The sequence below is a fragment of the Oncorhynchus nerka genome, unplaced genomic scaffold (assembly GCF_034236695.1).
Source record: "Oncorhynchus nerka isolate Pitt River unplaced genomic scaffold, Oner_Uvic_2.0 unplaced_scaffold_1439, whole genome shotgun sequence".
Taxonomy (NCBI): domain Eukaryota; kingdom Metazoa; phylum Chordata; class Actinopteri; order Salmoniformes; family Salmonidae; genus Oncorhynchus; species Oncorhynchus nerka.
In genome coordinates, this window is record NW_027039877.1 from 23636 (window position 1) to 41263 (window position 17628).

The window sequence follows — 17628 nt, forward strand, 5'->3', positions numbered from 1 at the left end:
CAGAGGCAGACACAGCTGAGGGTGGACAGGTGAGAGAGGCAGACACAGCTGAGGGTGAACAGGTGAGAGAGGCAGACACAGTTGAGGGTGGACAGGTGAGAGAGGCAGACACAGCTGAGGGTGGACAGGTAAGAGAGGCAGACACAGTAGAGATTTCTTTAAACCCACCTTTTTTCGCCTTTAAAGTGGCAAACAGCAGCTGGCTACTTTGTTGATGTTTGAACTTCAACTGTGTTATTGCCTTTATTTGCTACTTTAAGTGCACTTTAAATCAAGTTGGTTATTGTTTCAACTAAGGATTGCTGCTTTAAATAAAATGTGATTTGATTTGACAGTGTGACTGAATGGTATAGAACACCTACATGCTACACAGAAGGAGGCCTGTGTCAGAAACAGCTGGACATCACAGTTTATAGTGAGTGACATCTCTCTCTTATCTTCTCTGGTGTTTCTGGATGTATTCTTAGTATGGCTCTGCACTGTTAATCACTGTGTGTTTCCATTCCTCCACAGAGCTTCCAGACAGTGTCTCCATCAGCTACAGGAAGTACCCTGATCCGATGGTTGAGGGGCATCAGTACCTGCTGCAGTGTCTTGTCCAGAACATCGCTCCTATTGGGAGACTCAGGGTGACCTTCTACAAAGTCTCTACCACTGGTGAACAGACAGAATTAGACACACAACAGAAATCCAAGGACACCATCAAGACACCAGAGAATGGGACCTACACCCTGGACTTCACCCCTGGTAGAGATGATGACAGGGCCCAGTTGTTGTGTTCAGCCATGTTGGATCTGGGAGCAGAGGGACCACAACCTCCTCCTGTAATGGACTCAAACCGCCTCAACATCAACGTGCACTGTGAGTCCTTCTGGTTCTCTGTCTACACACATTTAGTACAACCGTTAGTTAGACACCAGACGAGTCATGACGTTGACTGATGTTGTTTTCACTTCATTTTCTCTCATGAATCAACTTGTTTCTCTTCTCTCTCTCTCTCTCTCTCCCTTCCTCCTTCCTTCTCTTCTAGACAAGCCTCAGATCACTAGGAGTCCTGGATGTTTCTCCATGAGCACCACAGAGGGCGACACCTTATCACTGGCTTGTAGTGCAAATGGTAACCCTGCCCCTAAATGCGATTGCATGATTGGTTGGTTGCATTAAGAAAATGTTCAGACCCCTTGACTTTTTCCACATTTTGTCACGTTACAGCCTTATTCTAAAATGGTTTAAATCGTTTTTCCCCCCCTCACCGATCTACACACAGCACCCCATAATGACATCACAATACCCCGTAATGACATCACAGCACCCCATAATGACATCACAATACCCCGTAATGACATCACAGCACCCCATAATGACAAAGCAAAAACGTTTTTTTTGTGGTTTTTTGCAAATGTATAAAAAAGAATGATTGGGAGTCTCATTGGGTCAGCGTTGTCTGGGTTTTGCAGGGTTAGGTCGTCATTGTAAATAAGAATTTGCTCTTAACTGACTTGCCTGGTTAAATAAAGGTTATATTAAAAATGCAGATCCTATCAAGCTCTCTCAGGTTGGATGGGGAGTGTCGCCACACAGCTATTTTTCGGTCTCTCCAGGACCTCTCTGTACTTTTCTCCATTCATCTTTCTCTCTATCCTGACTAGTCTCCCAGTCCATGCTGCTGAAAAACATCCCAATAGCATGATGTTGCTGCCACCACCATGCTTCACCGCAGGGAAGGCCGGTAGCCTAGTGGTTAGAGTGTTGGGACAGTAACCGAAAGTTTGCTATGTCAAATCCCCGAGCTGACAAGGTAAAACATCTGTCGTTCTGCCCCTGAACAAGGCAGTTAACCCACTGTTCCTAGGCCGTCATTGGAAATAAGAATTTGTTCTTAAATGACTAGTTATATAAAAAAAAAGTGATGCTGCCAGGTTTCCTCCAGACGTCGTGCCACCACCATGCTTCACCATGGGGATGGTGATGTGACACTTGGCATTCAGGTCAAAGAGTTCAATCTTGGTTTCATCAGACCAGAGAATCTTGTTTCGCATTGGTCTGAGATTCTTTAGGTGCCTTCTGGCAACTCCAAGCGGGCTGTCATGTGACTTCTACTGAGGAGTGGCTTCCGTCTGGCCACTATACCATAAAGGCCTGATTGGTAGAGTGCTGCAGAGATGGTTGTCCTTCTGGAAGGTTCTCCCATCTCCACAGAGGAACTCTGGGGCGTTTTCAGAGTGATCATCGGGTTCTTGGTCACCTCCCAGACCAAGGCCCTTCTCCTCCGATTGCTCTGTTTGGCCGGGCTACCAGCTCTAGGAAGAGTCTTGGTGGTTTCAAATTCTTCCATTTAGGAATGATGGGGGCCACTGTGTTCTTGGGGACCTTCAATGCTGCAGATATTATTTTGTACCCTTCCCTACATCTGTGCATCGACACAATCCTGTCTCTGAGCTCTACGGACAATTCCTTTGACCTCATGGCTTGGTTTTTGCTCTGACATGCACTGTCAACTGTGGAACCTTATATAGACAGGTGTGTGCCTTTCCAAATCATGTCCAATCAATTGAATTTACCACGGTGGACTCCAAATCGAGTTGCAGAAACGTCTCAAGGATGATTAGTGGAAACAGGACGCACCTGAGCTCAATTTTGAGTCTCATAGCAAAGTGTCCAAATACTTATGTAAATAAGGTGGCTGTTTTTATTTTATTTATTTTATTTAAGTATAAAAAATACATGTCATTGCTTTTTTTTCCGCTTTGTCATTATGGGGTATTGTGTGTCATTATGGGGTATTGTGATGTCATTATGGGGTATTGTGTGTAGATTGAATCCATTTTAGAATAAGGCTGTAACGTAACAAAATGTCGGAAAGTCAAGGGATCTGATTACTTTCTAAATTCACTGCATCCCTTCCCTCCTCCTCCTCCCTCTTCCCCATCTGCCTCTCCTCTCTCCCTCACCTCCCACTCCCCTCTGCCCCTCTCTCCCATCTGCCTCTACCCTCTCCTCTCTCCCTCACCCTCCTCCCCTCTCCCATCTGCCTCTCCTCTCTCCCTCACCTACTCCCCTCTGCCCCTCTCTCCCATCTGCCTCTACCCTCTCCTCTCTCCCTCACCTGCTCCCCTCTGCCTCCCCCTCCCTCCCATCTGCCTCTACCCTCTCCTCTCTCCCTCACCTCCTCCCCTCTCCCATCTGCCTCTCCTCTCTCCCTCACCTACCTGCTCCCCTCTGCCCCTCTCTCCCATCTGCTAGCCCTCTCTCCCCATCTCCCCTCTCCCATCTGCCTCTCCTCTCTCCCTCACCTACTCCCCTCTGCCCCTCTCTCCCATCTGTCACCCTCTCTCCCTACCTGGGTACTCTTGTGTGGACTACCTCATCTTTGCAGGGCTGGGTGGTGATCCTCTTGTGATGTCATTATGGGGTATTGTGTAACATTGAAAAATCCATTTTAGAACAATAACGCTGCACACAACGGAATGGAAGTCCAAAATGGGGTCAGAGCATGTGAAAGTCAATGGTTGGATCCTGATTACTTTCTAAATCCTCACAGAATGCATCTCCCTTCCTCTCCTCCTCCCCTCTTCCCCATCTGGAAAGCCTCTCAGAAGACTCTCTCCCTCACCTACTGGAGGCCCCTCCAACATCTGGAAAGCCTTCCCAGAAGAGTGGAGGCTGTTATAGCAGCTGTTCCCATCTAGAGGTGGAAAGCCCAATGTTCCAACATCTAGTGGAAATCCCAGAGGAGTGGAGGCTGTTATAGCAGCAATGTTCCAACATCTAGTCGCCTTCCCTCAGGCCTCCTAGCCAATCTCCCATCTAGTGGAAAGCCTTCCAGAGGAGTGGAGGCTGTTATCCCTCACCTAGCCTTCCCCTCTGCCAATGTTCCCATCTGCCTTCCCAGAGGAGTGGAGGCTCTTCTCCATCTAGTCTCCTTCCCTCTAGTGGACTAGCCAATGCCCATCTTTGCAGGGCTGGCTGCAGCAATGTTCCAACATCTAGTGGTGATCCTCTTGGTGATCTCCAATGTTTCAACATCTAGTGGAAAGCCTTCCCAGAAGACTTACTATAGCAGCAATGTTCCAACACAGGCAGCAGTGGAGGCCATTAACAGCTGAAAATCATGTTGCCAGTGGAGGCTGACACAAGAACAAACACGTGGTGCTTCCCAGAGGACGGAATAGGACAATGTTCCAACATTATGCCTTCCCAGAGGAGTGGGGGTTGGCAATGTTCCAGCATCAGAGCATGTGAGCAGAGGTTGGAAAGCCTTCCTGATGAGTGGGTATGGCTCTCAACATCTAGTGGAAAGCCTTTCCTACCGCAATGTTCCCTCATCAGAATGGAAGCAAGTGGAGGCCGTTATAGCAGCAATGTTCCAACATCTAGTGGAAAGCCTTCCCAGAAGACTGGAGGCTGTTATAGCAGCAATGTTCCAACATCTAGTGGAAAGCCTTCCCAGAAGAGTGGAGGCTGTTATAGCAGCAATGTTCCAACATCTAGTGGAAAGCCTTCCCAGAAGACTGGAGGCTGTTATAGCAGCAATGTTCCAACATCTAGTGGAAAGCCTTCCCAGAAGACTGGAGGCTGTTATAGCAGCAATGTTCCAACATCTAGTGGAAAGCCTTCCCAGAGGAGTGGAGGCTGTTATAGCAGCAATGTTCCAACATCTAGTGGAAAGCCTTCCCAGAAGACTGGAGGCTGTTATAGCAGCAAAGTCGGGACCGACTCCATATTAATGCCCATGATTTTGGAATGAGATGTCCATATACTTTTGATCATGTAGTGTATCTGGTTACACTTGCAGACTGGCGCAAAATTAAATACTACACTTCTCAATTGCAGATCATGTTAATTTCAGTATTTATTAACTTGCATCGTCTAATTCACTCAGTGATCATAAAGTACCAAATAACAGGATATGTGTGCAAAGAAAGCACTATTATATCTGTATGCACATGTGTGTGTAGATTCATGCATTTATTTTGTATATATTTTCCAATAAAGAACCATTTTGAAGTACTCAGAAGGTGTAACTTGATGTAATTTCAACCACAACAACAAAAATCAGCTTTTTGCTCCTTGTGCGCCCTCCTGTGGCTGACGCTATAGATTACATGTGTGATTATAAACAGAATGTACCTTAACGTTTTGCTCTAGAAATAAATAAACATTCCACAGAGATTAAAATGAACTAAGTCTAAAAATATAAATGTTTTACTTTCACAGTGAATTATTAGCTCAGGGCCCTCTGCTTCTCGAAGACTCCAAACCCATCTCTGTCGCACGATTTCTACGTCACACTACCGCGCAACAGAGCTTTCCAGAAAATACTTCTGAGCTGAAGCAACGAGTAGAGTGCGGCGGGTTCTCTGGCAAGCTTAGCTCACATTTTCAACAGGACCAAAGTTGACATTTTTCTTTACACGTCATTCCATTTAGTGTGCTGTTGTTGCGTGGACTTCCCACGGAAAGAGAACGAGGAGAGAGAGCTAGAAGATGACGTCCAGGACTATTGATTACAGTGTGTGGGACCACATCGAAGTATCGGATGACGAGGATGAGACTCACCCCAATATCGACACGCCGAGCCTCTTCCGATGGAGGCATCAGGTAGCTATGACAACAGGCGATATGTCTTCACTAAAATACTAATACAGAAATAGCTAACGTACATGACTAGTTAGGCAGCTAGCGACAGTAGCTTTGTCAGCAAACACTAGCTAGCTAAGTTCTTAGCCATATAAATCAGTACTCAACCGGCTAATCTAGTTAGCTGGTCAACTAACGTGACTAACGTTAATCCAACTGGCTAAAGTGTTAGCTAGCTGGGTTTAGGTCTGGTCCAGGGCGTTAACTAGGCAAGTCTTTCAACATTTGGGCTTTACAGTAGTAGCCTAGTTGCTCAATAAGAGTTTGTCCACAGCTCTGTCTCTCTCAACTTTCCTTCCTGCCTCGCTTGGTCAATGAGAGTTTCTCCACACAGCCTGTGATTCACTTTAACCTTGGCTAGCTACATCAAACTAATCCAGCAGAATTGTGCTAGGTACAATATCTTGCCTTGGACATGATTCTTTTCTTCTTCTTTGGGATTTGGTTGGCGGATTGCATCCAACGTTTACGTTGCATACACCGCCACCTACTGTACTGGAGTGTGAGGCACAACCTGCCTACATTAAATATCTTCATTAGTCCTGTTCGTCTAAGATGTTTGGTTAGCTAGGTAATAGGTAACATTTTAAAGAACAACAATGTTACTATCTCCCACCCCTTCTCCTCCCTCCTACACCCTCCACCCCCTTCCTCTCCTCCACCCTTCATCTCCTCCCTCCTCCTTCCCCCTCCACCCTTCATCTCCTCCCTCTCCTACACCCCTCCACCCTTCATCTCCTCCCTCCTACACCCCTCCACCCTTCCTCTCCTCCCTCCTACACCCCTCCACCCTTCCTCTCCTCCCTCCTACACCCCTCCACCCTTCCTCTCCTCCCTCCTACACCCCTCCACCCTTCCTCCCCTCCCTCCTACACCCCTCCACCCTTCCTCTCCTCCCTCCTACACCCCTCCACCCTTCCTCTCCTCCCTCCTACACCCATCAACCCTTCCTCTCCTCCCTCCTCCACCCTTCACCCTTCCTCTCCTCCCTCCTCCACCCTTCCTCTCCTCCCTCCTCCACCCTTCCTCTCCTCCCTCCCCTCCACCCTTCCTCTCATCACCCCTCTTCTCTCCCTCCTAGGCGCGTGTGGAGAAACAGGTGGCCTTTGAGGAGAAAGGAGAGGAGCTGGAGAGGAACATGGCAGAGTGTAAGAGACGTCTGGAAGAGGTGCAGTACAGAGTGAAGGAGTTAGAGGAGGAAGGAAAGAAGGAGGGAGAGGAGGAGAGGAAGACGGCGCTGAGCAAGGCCCAGGCCGAGGAGAAGAAATACAGAAAGGATCAACGCTTGTGGGAGAAGAAGATGGAGGAACACCGGAGAGAGGAGAAAAAGATGCCTTGGAACGTTGACACGCTCAGCAAAGAGGGATTCAGCAAGGTGAGATATTGAGGCTGTAGCATTTTCCTACACCCGCTAAACATGTGTATGTGACAAGTCAATCAGATTTGATTTTAGATACACCACTCCCTCAACAAAGAGGGCTTCAGCCAGGTGATATAGAGAGACACCACTCCCTCAACAAAGAGGGCTTCAGCCAGGTGAGATAGAAATACACCACTCCCTCAACAAAGAGGGCTTCAGCCAGGTGATATAGAGAGACACCACTCCCTCAACAAAGAGGGCTTCAGCCAGGTAATATAGAGAGACACCACTCCCTCAACAAAGAGGGCTTCAGCCAGGTGATATAGAGAGACACCACTCCCTCAACAAAGAGGGCTTCAGCCAGGTGAGATAGAGATACACCACTCCCCCAACAAAGAGGGCTTCAGCCAGGTGAGATAGAGATACACCACTCCCTCCACAAAGAGGGCTTCAGCCAGGTGAGATAGAGATACACCACTCACTCAACAAGGAGGGCTTCAGCCAGGTGAGATAGAGATACACCACTCCCTCAACAAGGAGGGCTTCAGCCAGGTGAGATAGAGAGACACCACTCACTCAACAAAGAGGGCTTCAGCCAGGTGAGATAGAGATACACCACTCCCTCAACAAGGAGGGCTTCAGCCAGGTGAGATAGAGATACACCACTCCCTCCACAAAGAGGGCTTCAGCCAGGTGAGATAGAGATACACCACTCCCTCAACAGAGGGCTTCAGCCAGGTGAGATAGAGATACACCACTCCCTCAACAGAGGGCTTCAGCCAGGTGAGATAGAGATACACCACTCCCTCAACAAAGAGGGCTTCAGCCAGGTGAGATAGAGATACACCACTCCCTCAACAGAGGGCTTCAGCCAGGTGAGATAGAGATACACCACTCCCTCAACAGAGGGCTTCAGCCAGGTGAGATAGAGATACACCACTCCCTCAACAGAGGGCTTCAGCCAGGTGAGATAGGAAGACAATACATTACTTTGTTGAAGGATAAATCAGGTGAAGATAGAGCTATTACCACCAACTACTGATGCCACATGTTAGGAGTGTCAACTGTCCTGTCCACTGAAAATATCTTTATCTCTCCCCTCTCTCCTCAAGGACCAGCCAGGTAGTTGAACATCAAACTCCCTCAACAGAAGGAGGGGAACAGAAGGAGGAGAAACACCACTTTGTAGATAAACACAAGAGAGATCAAACACTTTGGTGAGTTTCAACACCACACAACTAAACCGTTTAATATCAGTATTCTATACTCTTCTCTCTCTGTCTGTTATACACTTCTCTCTCTCTCTGTTCAACAACACTTCTCTCTCAGCCAGTCTGTTATAACAACACTTCTCTCCTCAACAGAGGGCTTCAGCCAGTTGAGATAGGAAGACAATACATTACTCTGTCTGTTATACATCACTTGAAGATCTGTCTGTTATAACCACCAACTCTGATGCCACATTTAATATCTGTATTCTAACTATTCTGTCCACTGTTAAAATATCTTTATCTCTCTCCTCTGTTATAACAACACTTCTCCTCTGTCTGTTGAACATCAAAACTAAACAGTTTAATATCTGTATTCTAACATTCTCTCTCTGTTAGGAGAAACACTTCTCAGACTCTCTTGTTATAAAACACTCTGTTATAACAACACTTCTCTCTCTGTCTGTTATAACAGCACACAACTAAACCGTTTAATATCTGTATTCTATACTATTCTCTCTCTGTTATAACAACACTTCTCTCTCTCTCTGTTATAACAACACTTCTCTCTCTGTCTGTTATAACAGCACACAACTAAACCGTTTAATATCTGTATTCTATACTATTCTCTCTCTGTTATAACAACACTTCTCTCTCTCTCTCTGTTATAACAACACTTCTCTCTCTCTCTCTGTTATAACAACACTTCTCTCTCTGTCTGTTATAACAGCACACTTCTCTTTCTATTATTCTATACACTTCTCTCTCTGTCTGTTATAACAACAACTAAACCATTTAATATCTCTCTCTCTCTGTTATAACAACACTTCTCTCTCTGTCTGTTATAACAACACACAACTAAACCATTTAATATCTGTATTCTATACTATTCTCTCTCTGTTATAACAACACTTCTCTCTCTGTCTGTTATAACAACACACAACTAAACCATTTAATATCTGTATTCTATACTATTCTCTCTCTGTTATAACAACACTTCTCTCTCTGTCTGTTATAACAACACTTCTCTCTCTGTCTGTTATAACAACACACAACTAAACCATTTAATGTCTGTATTCTCTCCTCTCCCTCTCTTCTTCTCTTCCTAACCTGTGTGTGTAGGGATGCTTCGGCGTTGGGAGGACAGTCAAGTACCTGTCTGACCACCCTTACCTGGTGTGTGAAGAGACGGCTAACTTCTCTGGTTATCATGTGTATCGACCTGGAGGTGGAGGAGGTGAAACCATGGTTCTCATGTGTATCGACCTATGGAGGTATTCTTCTCTGTTATCATGTGTATAACTGGAGGAGGTGAGGGGGGCTAACTTCCTGGTTATCATGTGTATCGACCTGGAGGTGGAGGAGGTGACTAAACCATTTAATGTCTGATTCTCTCCTCTCCCTCTCTTCTTCTCTTCCTAACCTGGTTATCATGGGATGACCTGGAGGTGGAGGAGTGAGGGGGGGGGCTAACTTCCTGGTCAGTATCGTACCTGGAGGAGGTCTGAGGGGGCCACTTCCTGGTTACCTGGTGGGAGGTGGAAGAGGGGGCTAACTTCCTGGTTATCATGTGTATCGACCTGGAGGTGGAGGAGGTGAGGGGGGCTAACTTCCTGGTTATCATGTGTATCGACCTGGAGGTGGAGGAGGTGGTGGGGGGGCTAACTTCCTGGTTATCATGTGTATCGACCTGGAGGTGGAGGAGGTGAGGGGGGCTAACTTCCTGGTTATCATGTGTATCGACCTGGAGGTGGAGGAGGTGAGGGGGGCTAACTTCCTGGTTATCATGTGTATCGACCTGGAGGTGGAGGAGGTGAGGGGGGCTAACTTCCTGGTTATGTGTGTATCGACCTGGAGGTGGAGGAGGTGAGGGGGGCTAACTTCCTGGTTATGTGTATCGACCTGGAGGTGGAGGAGGTGAGGGGGGCTAACTTCCTGGTTATCATGGTATCGACCTGGAGGTGGAGGAGGTGAGGGGGCTAACTTCCTGGTTATCATGTGTAGACCTGGAGGTGGAGGAGGTGAGGGGGGGCTAACTTCCTGGTTATCATGTGTATCGACCTGGAGGTGGAGGAGGTGAGGGGGGGGGCTAAGAGCCTGGTTATCAGATCGACCTGGAGGTGGATGAGGTGAGAGTTCTTCTGGTTATCAATCGACCTGGAGGTGGAGGAGGTGAGGGGGGCTAACTTCCTGGTTATCATTGTTCGACCTGGAGGTGGAAGGTGAGGGGGGGGCTAACTTCCTGGTTATCATGTGTTCGAAGGTGGAGGGGAGGTGAGGGGGCTAACTTCCTGGTTATCATGTGTATCGACCTGAGGTGGAGGAGGTGAGGGGGCTAACTTCCTGGTTATCATGTTATCGACCTGGAGGTGGAGGAGGTGAGGGGGGCTAACTTCCTGGTTATCATGTGTACTGGAGGTGGAGGAGGTGAAACTTCCTGGTTATCATATCGACCTGGAGGTGGAGGAGGTGAGGGGGGCTAACTTCCTGGTTATCAATCGACCTGGAGGTGGAGGAGGTGAGGGGGGGCTAACTTCCTGGTTATCATGTTATCGACCTGGAGGTGGAGGAGGTGAGGGGGCTAACTTCCTGGTTATCATGTGTATCGACCTGGAGGTGGAGGAGGTGAGGGGGCTAACTTTCTGGTTATCATGTGTATCGACCTGTGTGTCACACATATCGTGTATTGGTGTGTGTGTGTGTGTTTACATCTTTGGTTGTGTGTGTGTGTGTGTGTGTGTGTGTGTGTGTGTGTGTGTGTATCCTGTGTGTCTCTCATCTGTCTGTGGTTTAGCAGATCAACCCTATCATGTGTGTGTGTGTGATGAGCTGGAGTCCTGGTTAAAGTGTGAGTTGTGAGGTGCTAAGAATCATGGATGGATCAGACAAAGGTCAGATTGTGTGTTTCCATTTTGAAGAGCCTCTTGCTTCAGGATGTTTAAAGTGTTCCTTTGAAGAACCCTCGAGATCAAGGTGTGTGTTGCCTTTTGTTCATTTAAAAGGCCGATATTCAATCAGAGACACGTTATTGTATTACAGACAGAAACGCTGCACATATCGGCTCATTACAGACAGAAACGCTGCACATATCGGCTCATTACAGACAGAAACGCTGCACATATCGGCTCATTACAGACAGAAACGCTGCACATATCGGCTCATTACAGACAGAAACGCTGCACATATCGGCTCATTACAGACAGAAACGCTGCACCATTCGGCTCATTACAGACAGAAACGCTGCACATATCGGCTCAAGTGGAAATGACCTTTTTAAATGAAAAGCCTTGTTTTCTAGTCGATAACGACTCCGTTGATTGAATCCCGGCTTTATGAGTTGATGTTTAAACTTCACGCGTGTATCTACTGTGTCAGACTCTACTGTGTACACTGTATATATCCTCTGTCTCTCTCTCTGTCTGTCAGACTCTACTGTGTACACTGTATATATCCTCTCTCTCTGTCTGTTAGACTCTACTGTGTCTCTCTCTCTATCTGTCAGACTCTACTGTGTACACTGTATATATCCTCTCTGTCTGTCTGTCAGACTCTACTGTGTACACTGTATATATCCTCTGTCTCTCTCTCTGTCTGTCAGACTCTACTGTGTACACTGTATATATCCTCTCTGTCTGTCTGTCAGACTGTACATACTCACTGTGTACACTCTCTGTCTGTCTGTCAGACTCACTGTACACTGTACACTCAGTTTATATGACACCTCTGTCTCTCTCTGTCTCTCGTCTGTCTGTCAGACTCATTACAACTGTTTCTGTCAGACTCACTACACTGTATATAGGTCTGTCAGACTCTGTACACTGTTTACATCTCTGTCTGTCACTGTGTACACTGACACCTCTGTCTCTCTCTGTCTGTCAGACTCTACTGTGTCTCTCTCTCTATCTGTCAGACTCTACTGTGTACACTGTATATATCCTCTGTCTGTCTGTCTGTCTGTCAGACTCTACTGTGTCTCTCTCTCTATCTGTCAGACTCTACTGTGTACACTGTATATATCCTCTGTCTGTCTGTCTGTCAGACTCTACTGTGTCTCTCTCTCTATCTGTCAGACTCTACTGTGTACACTATATATATCCTCTCTCTCTCTGTCTGTCAGACTCTACTGTGTACACTGTATATATCCTCTGTCTCTCTCTGTCTGTTAGACTCTACTGTGTCTCTCTCTCTATCTGTCAGACTCTACTGTGTACACTGTATATATCCTCTGTCTGTCTGTCAAACTCTACTGTGTACACTGTATATATCCTCTCTCTGTCTGTCAGACTCTACTGTGTACACTGACACCTCTGTCTCTCTCTCTCTGTCTGTCAGACTCTACTGTGTACACTGTATATATCCTCTGTCTCTCTCTGTCTGTCAGACTCTACTGTGTACACTGACACCTCTGTCTCTCTCTCTCTGTCTGTCAGACTGCCGACCAGCCCTATCAGGAGGCCTTTACTGATGAGCTGGAGTCCTTTAAAGAGAGAGTTCGAGGCAGAGCTAAGATCAGGATACAAAAGGTCATTTTCCCCCCATTTTGTTTCTCTCTTGCTTCAGGTGTTTAAAAGTGTTTTTATGGAAGTGGGAGAAGTTCAAAGCGATATTGAATCCCAAAACATTCTGACATTCACACTTTTCTGGGCCTGTATCAAAACTGTGGATGAACCGAATACTAAAATGCATACGTACAGTTGAAGTAGGAAGTTTACATACATTTAGGTTGGAGTCATTAAAACCTGTTTTTCAACCACTCCACAAATGTCTTGTTAACAAACTATAGTTTTGGCAAGTCGGTTAGGACATCTACTGTGTGCATGACACAAGTCATTTTTCCAACAATTGTTTACAGACAGATTATTTCACTTATAATTCACTGCATCAGAAATCCAGTGGGTCAGAAGTTTACATACACTAAGTTGACTGTGCCTTTAAACAGCTTGGAAAATTCCAGAAAATGATGTCATGGCTTTAGAAGCTTCTGACATCATTTGAGTCAATTGGAGGTCTACCTGTGGATGTATTTCAAGGCCTACCTTCAAACTCAGTGCCTCTTTGCTTGACATCATGGGGAAATCAGCCAATAAAAAAATTGTAGACCTCCACAAGTCTGGTTCATCCTTGGGAGAAATTTCCAAACGCCTGAAGGCACCACGTTCATCTGTACAAACAATAGTACGCAAGTATAAACACCACGGGACCACACAGCAGTCATACCGCTCAGGAAGGAGACGCGTTCTGTCTCCTAGAGATGAACGTACTTAGATGCGAAAAGTGCAAATCAATCCCAGAACAACAGCAAAGGACATTGTGAAGATTCTGGAGGAAACAGGTACAAAAGTATCTATAGCCACAGTAAAACGAGGCCAATATCGACATAACCTGAAAGGCCGCTCAGCAAGGAAGAAGCCACTGCTCCAAAACCGCCATTAAAAAAACAGACTACATTTTTAAACTGTACATGGGGACAAAGATCGTACTTTTTGAAGAAATGTCCTCTGATCTGATGAAACAAAAATTGTTCGGCCATAATGACCATCGTTATGTTTGAAGGAAAAAGGGGAGGCTTGCAAGCTGAAGAACACCATCCCAACCATGATGCACGGGGGTGGCATCATCATGCTGTGGGGGTGCTTTACTGCAAGAGGGACTGGTGCACTTCACAAAATAGATGGCATCATGAGGATGGAAAGTTATGTGGATATATTGAAGCATCATCTCAAAACATCAGTCAGGAAGTTAAATGACTTAAATGTAATGTAAATGTAAGTTAAAGCTTGGTCGCAAATGGGTCTTCCAAATGGACAATGACCCCAAGCATACTTCCAAAGTTGTGGCAAAATGGCTTAAGGACAATAAAGTCAAGGTATTGAAGTGGCCATCACAAAGCCCTGACCTCAATCCTATAGAAAATGTGTGGGCAGAACTGAAAAAGCGTGTGCGAGCAAGGAGGCCTACAATGGGGCGGCAGCGTAGCCTAGTGGTTAGAGTGTTGGACTAGTAACCGGAAGGTTGCGAGTTCAAACCCCCGAGCTGACAAGGTACAAATCTGGTTCTGCCCCTGAACAGGCAGTTAACCCACTGCTCCCAGTACTCATTGTAAATAAGAATGTGTTCTTAACTGACTTGCCTAGTTAAATAAAGGTTAAATAAAAAAAATTAAAAATCCTGACTCAGTTACACCAGCTCTGTCAGGAGGAATGTGCCAAAATTCACCCAACTTATTGTGGGAAGCTTGTGGAAGGCTACTCGAAACGTTTGACCCAAGTTACACTCAATTAGTATTTGCCTTTAAATGGTTTGTGTAAACTTCTGACCCACTGGGAATGTGATGAAAGAAAGAAATCATTCTCTCTACTATTATTCTGACATTTTAACATTCTTAAAATATGGTGATCCTAACTGATCTAAGACAGGACATTTTTATTAGGATTAAATGTCAGGAATTGTGATTTATGTATTTGATTAAGGTGTTTGTAAACTTCTGACTTCAACTGTACATAGAGTGAAATATGAGGCATTGGTGAGGTTCAAAATGAAAATAATAAACTAATTGTTAAAGGCTATGGAGGAGTATGAGGAGGAGGAGAGACAGAACAGACTGGGGCCAGGTGGACTGGACCCTGTGGAAGTCTACGACACTCTGCCAGAGGTAACACACACACACACACACACAGAGACACACACAGAGAGACGGAACAGACTGGGGCCAGGTGGACTGGACCCTGTGGAAGTCTACGACACTCTGCCAGAGGTAACACACACACACATATATATATATACACACACACACAGTGAGACGCGCACACAGAGACACACATACAGAGAGACACACACAGACAGTCAGTCAGTCATACCCAGAGAGACACACAGAGAGAGGCACGCAGACAGACAGAGACACATCTCAACGTCTTCATCATAACAGTCAGTAACCTATGGCCATATATTCAGAGGAAGTGGTCGCCAACCCCAGCCTCCTTTTTTGACCTGTATCTTGTGATGTCACATCCTGTTTCACAGGAAATGAAGAAGTGTTTTGATGATAAAGACATCTCAATGCTGCAGGAAGCTATCAGCAAGATGGACCCCATGGTGAGTGTCTCCCGTCTCTCTCTCTAACTCTCTAACTCTCTAACTCTCTCTCAACAAACTAACTCTCTTTAACTAACTCTCTCTCTCTCTCTCTCTCTCTCTAACTCTTTAACTAACTCTCTAACTCTCTCTTTAACTAACTCTCTCTCTAAACTCTCTCTCTCTAACTCTCTCTCTCTAACGAACTATATCTAACTCTCTCTCTCTAAACTCTCTCTCTATCTCTAACCTGTGTGTTGTGGGGTTCCGCAGGAGGCAAAGGGCCACATGAAGAGGTGTATTGACTCAGGACTCTGGGTTCCCAACGCCAATACCGACAACGAAGAGGACAAAGAAGAAGAAGATGAGGAAGAGGACAAAGAAGATGAGGAAGAAGAAGAGAAGGAGGGAGAGGCGGAGGAGGAGAAATGACTCTGTCATGAATTGAACCCTTCCTTTAGACTTTTGACCTTTTCAGACCTAGCTACACCCTTTACTAGCGTTAGCTTGTCTTATTGAAAACATGCTGTGAAGATGCTAACTTCCCTAGCGTTAATTGGGCTAGTATCGCTAGCATTAGCCTGACCCATTGAAAACCTGCACCGGGCCAGTATTTACAAAGAGTCAGCTCTAGGATCAGATTCCCTCCCCAATCCTGACGTTAACCATTTGTGGAAAATGCTGAACTTCACCCTGCTCCAGTTTCTACCCATAGTCCCTTTCTCCATGACCCCATCTTTATATTAACCCCCCACCTCACTTCTACCCATAGTCCCTTTCTCCATGACCCCATCTTTATATTAACCCCCACCTCACTTCTACCCATAGTCCCTTTCTCCATGACCCCATCTTTATATTAACCACCTCCACCCCCACTTCTACCCATAGTCCCTTTCTCCATGACCCCATCTTTCTTTATATCTAAGTCCCTTTCCCCATGACCCCATCTTTATATTCCACCTCACTTCTACCCATAGTCCCTTTCTCCATGACCCCATCTTTATATTAACCACCTCCACCCCACTTCTACCCATAGTCCCTTTCTCCATGACCCCATCTTTATATTAACCCCACCTCACTTCTACCCATAGTCCCTTTCTCCATGACCCCATCTTTATATTAACCACCTCCACCCCACTTCTACCCATAGTCCCTTTCTCCATGACCCCATCTTTATATTAACCACCTCCACCCCACTTCTACCCATAGTCCCTTTCTCCATGACCCCATCTTTATATTAACCAACTCCACCTCACTTCTACCCATAGTCCCTTTCTCCATGACCCCATCTTTATATTAACCCCCCCCACCCCACTTCTACCCATAGTCCCTTTCTCCATGACCCCATCTTTATATTAACCCCCCCCACCTCACTTCTACCCATAGTCCCTTTCTACCCATAACCCCATCTTTATATTAACCCCCCCACCTCACTTCTACCCCCTGTCCCTCTTCTACCCATAACCCCATCTTTATATTAACCACCCCCACCTCACTTCTACCCATAGTCCCTTTCTCCATGACCCCATCTTTATATTAACCCCCCACCCCACTTCTACCCATAGTCCTCTTCTACCCATAGTCCCATCTTTATATTAACCCCCCCCACCTCACTTCTTACCCCTGTCCCTTTCTACCCATAATCCCATCTTTATATTAGTCCCACCTCACTTCTTATCTCTTCTACCCATAATCCCATCTTTATATTACCCCCCCACCATAATCCCATCTTTTCTTACCCCTGTCGTCTCTTCTACCCATAGTCCCATCTTTATATTAACCCCCCCCACCTCACTTCTTACCCCTGTCGTCTCTTCTACCCATAATCCCATCTTTATATTAACCCCCCCCACCTCACTTCTTACCCCTGTCGTCTCTTCTACCCATAGTCCCATCTTTATATTAACCCCCCACCTCACTTCTTACCCCTGTCGTCTCTTCTACCCATAGTCCCATCTTTATATTAACCCCCCACCTCACTTCTTACCCCTGTCGTCTCTTCTACCCATAGTCCCATCTTTATATTACCCCCCCCACCTCACTTCTTACCCCTGTCGTCTCTTCTACCCATAGTCCCATCTTTATATTAACCCCCCCACCCCCCCACCTCACTTCTTACCCCTCCCATCTTTATATTAACCCCCCACCTCACTTCTACCCATAGTCCCATCTTTATATTACCCCCACCTCCCCCCCTGTCGTCCCTTCCCCAGTCCCATCTTTATATTCACCACCTCACTTTACCCCTGTCGTCCCATCTTCTACTACCCATAGTCCCATCTTTATATTACCCCCACCTACCACTTCTTCTACCCATACCCCTGTAACCCCCACCTCACCCACTTCTAC

The 17628-nt window shown here is 46.2% G+C and overlaps 1 protein-coding gene across 1 annotated transcript; it reads left to right on the forward strand.

The window, feature by feature from the left end:
- Positions 1 to 311: 311 nt before the first annotated feature.
- Positions 312 to 16176, forward strand: LOC115118622 (hsp90 co-chaperone Cdc37-like). Its single transcript, XM_065015431.1, has 12 exons — positions 312 to 415; positions 514 to 861; positions 1031 to 1117; positions 5431 to 5601; positions 6722 to 7021; positions 9331 to 9445; positions 9849 to 10021; positions 10627 to 10833; positions 12624 to 12731; positions 14771 to 14962; positions 15229 to 15300; positions 15553 to 16176. The coding sequence occupies exons 4-12, from the start codon at positions 5488 to 5490 to the stop codon at positions 15709 to 15711; spliced, it is 1440 nt and encodes a 479-aa protein (XP_064871503.1). The 5' UTR covers positions 312 to 415; positions 514 to 861; positions 1031 to 1117; positions 5431 to 5487; the 3' UTR covers positions 15712 to 16176.
- The last annotated feature ends 1452 nt before the right edge of the window (positions 16177 to 17628 follow it).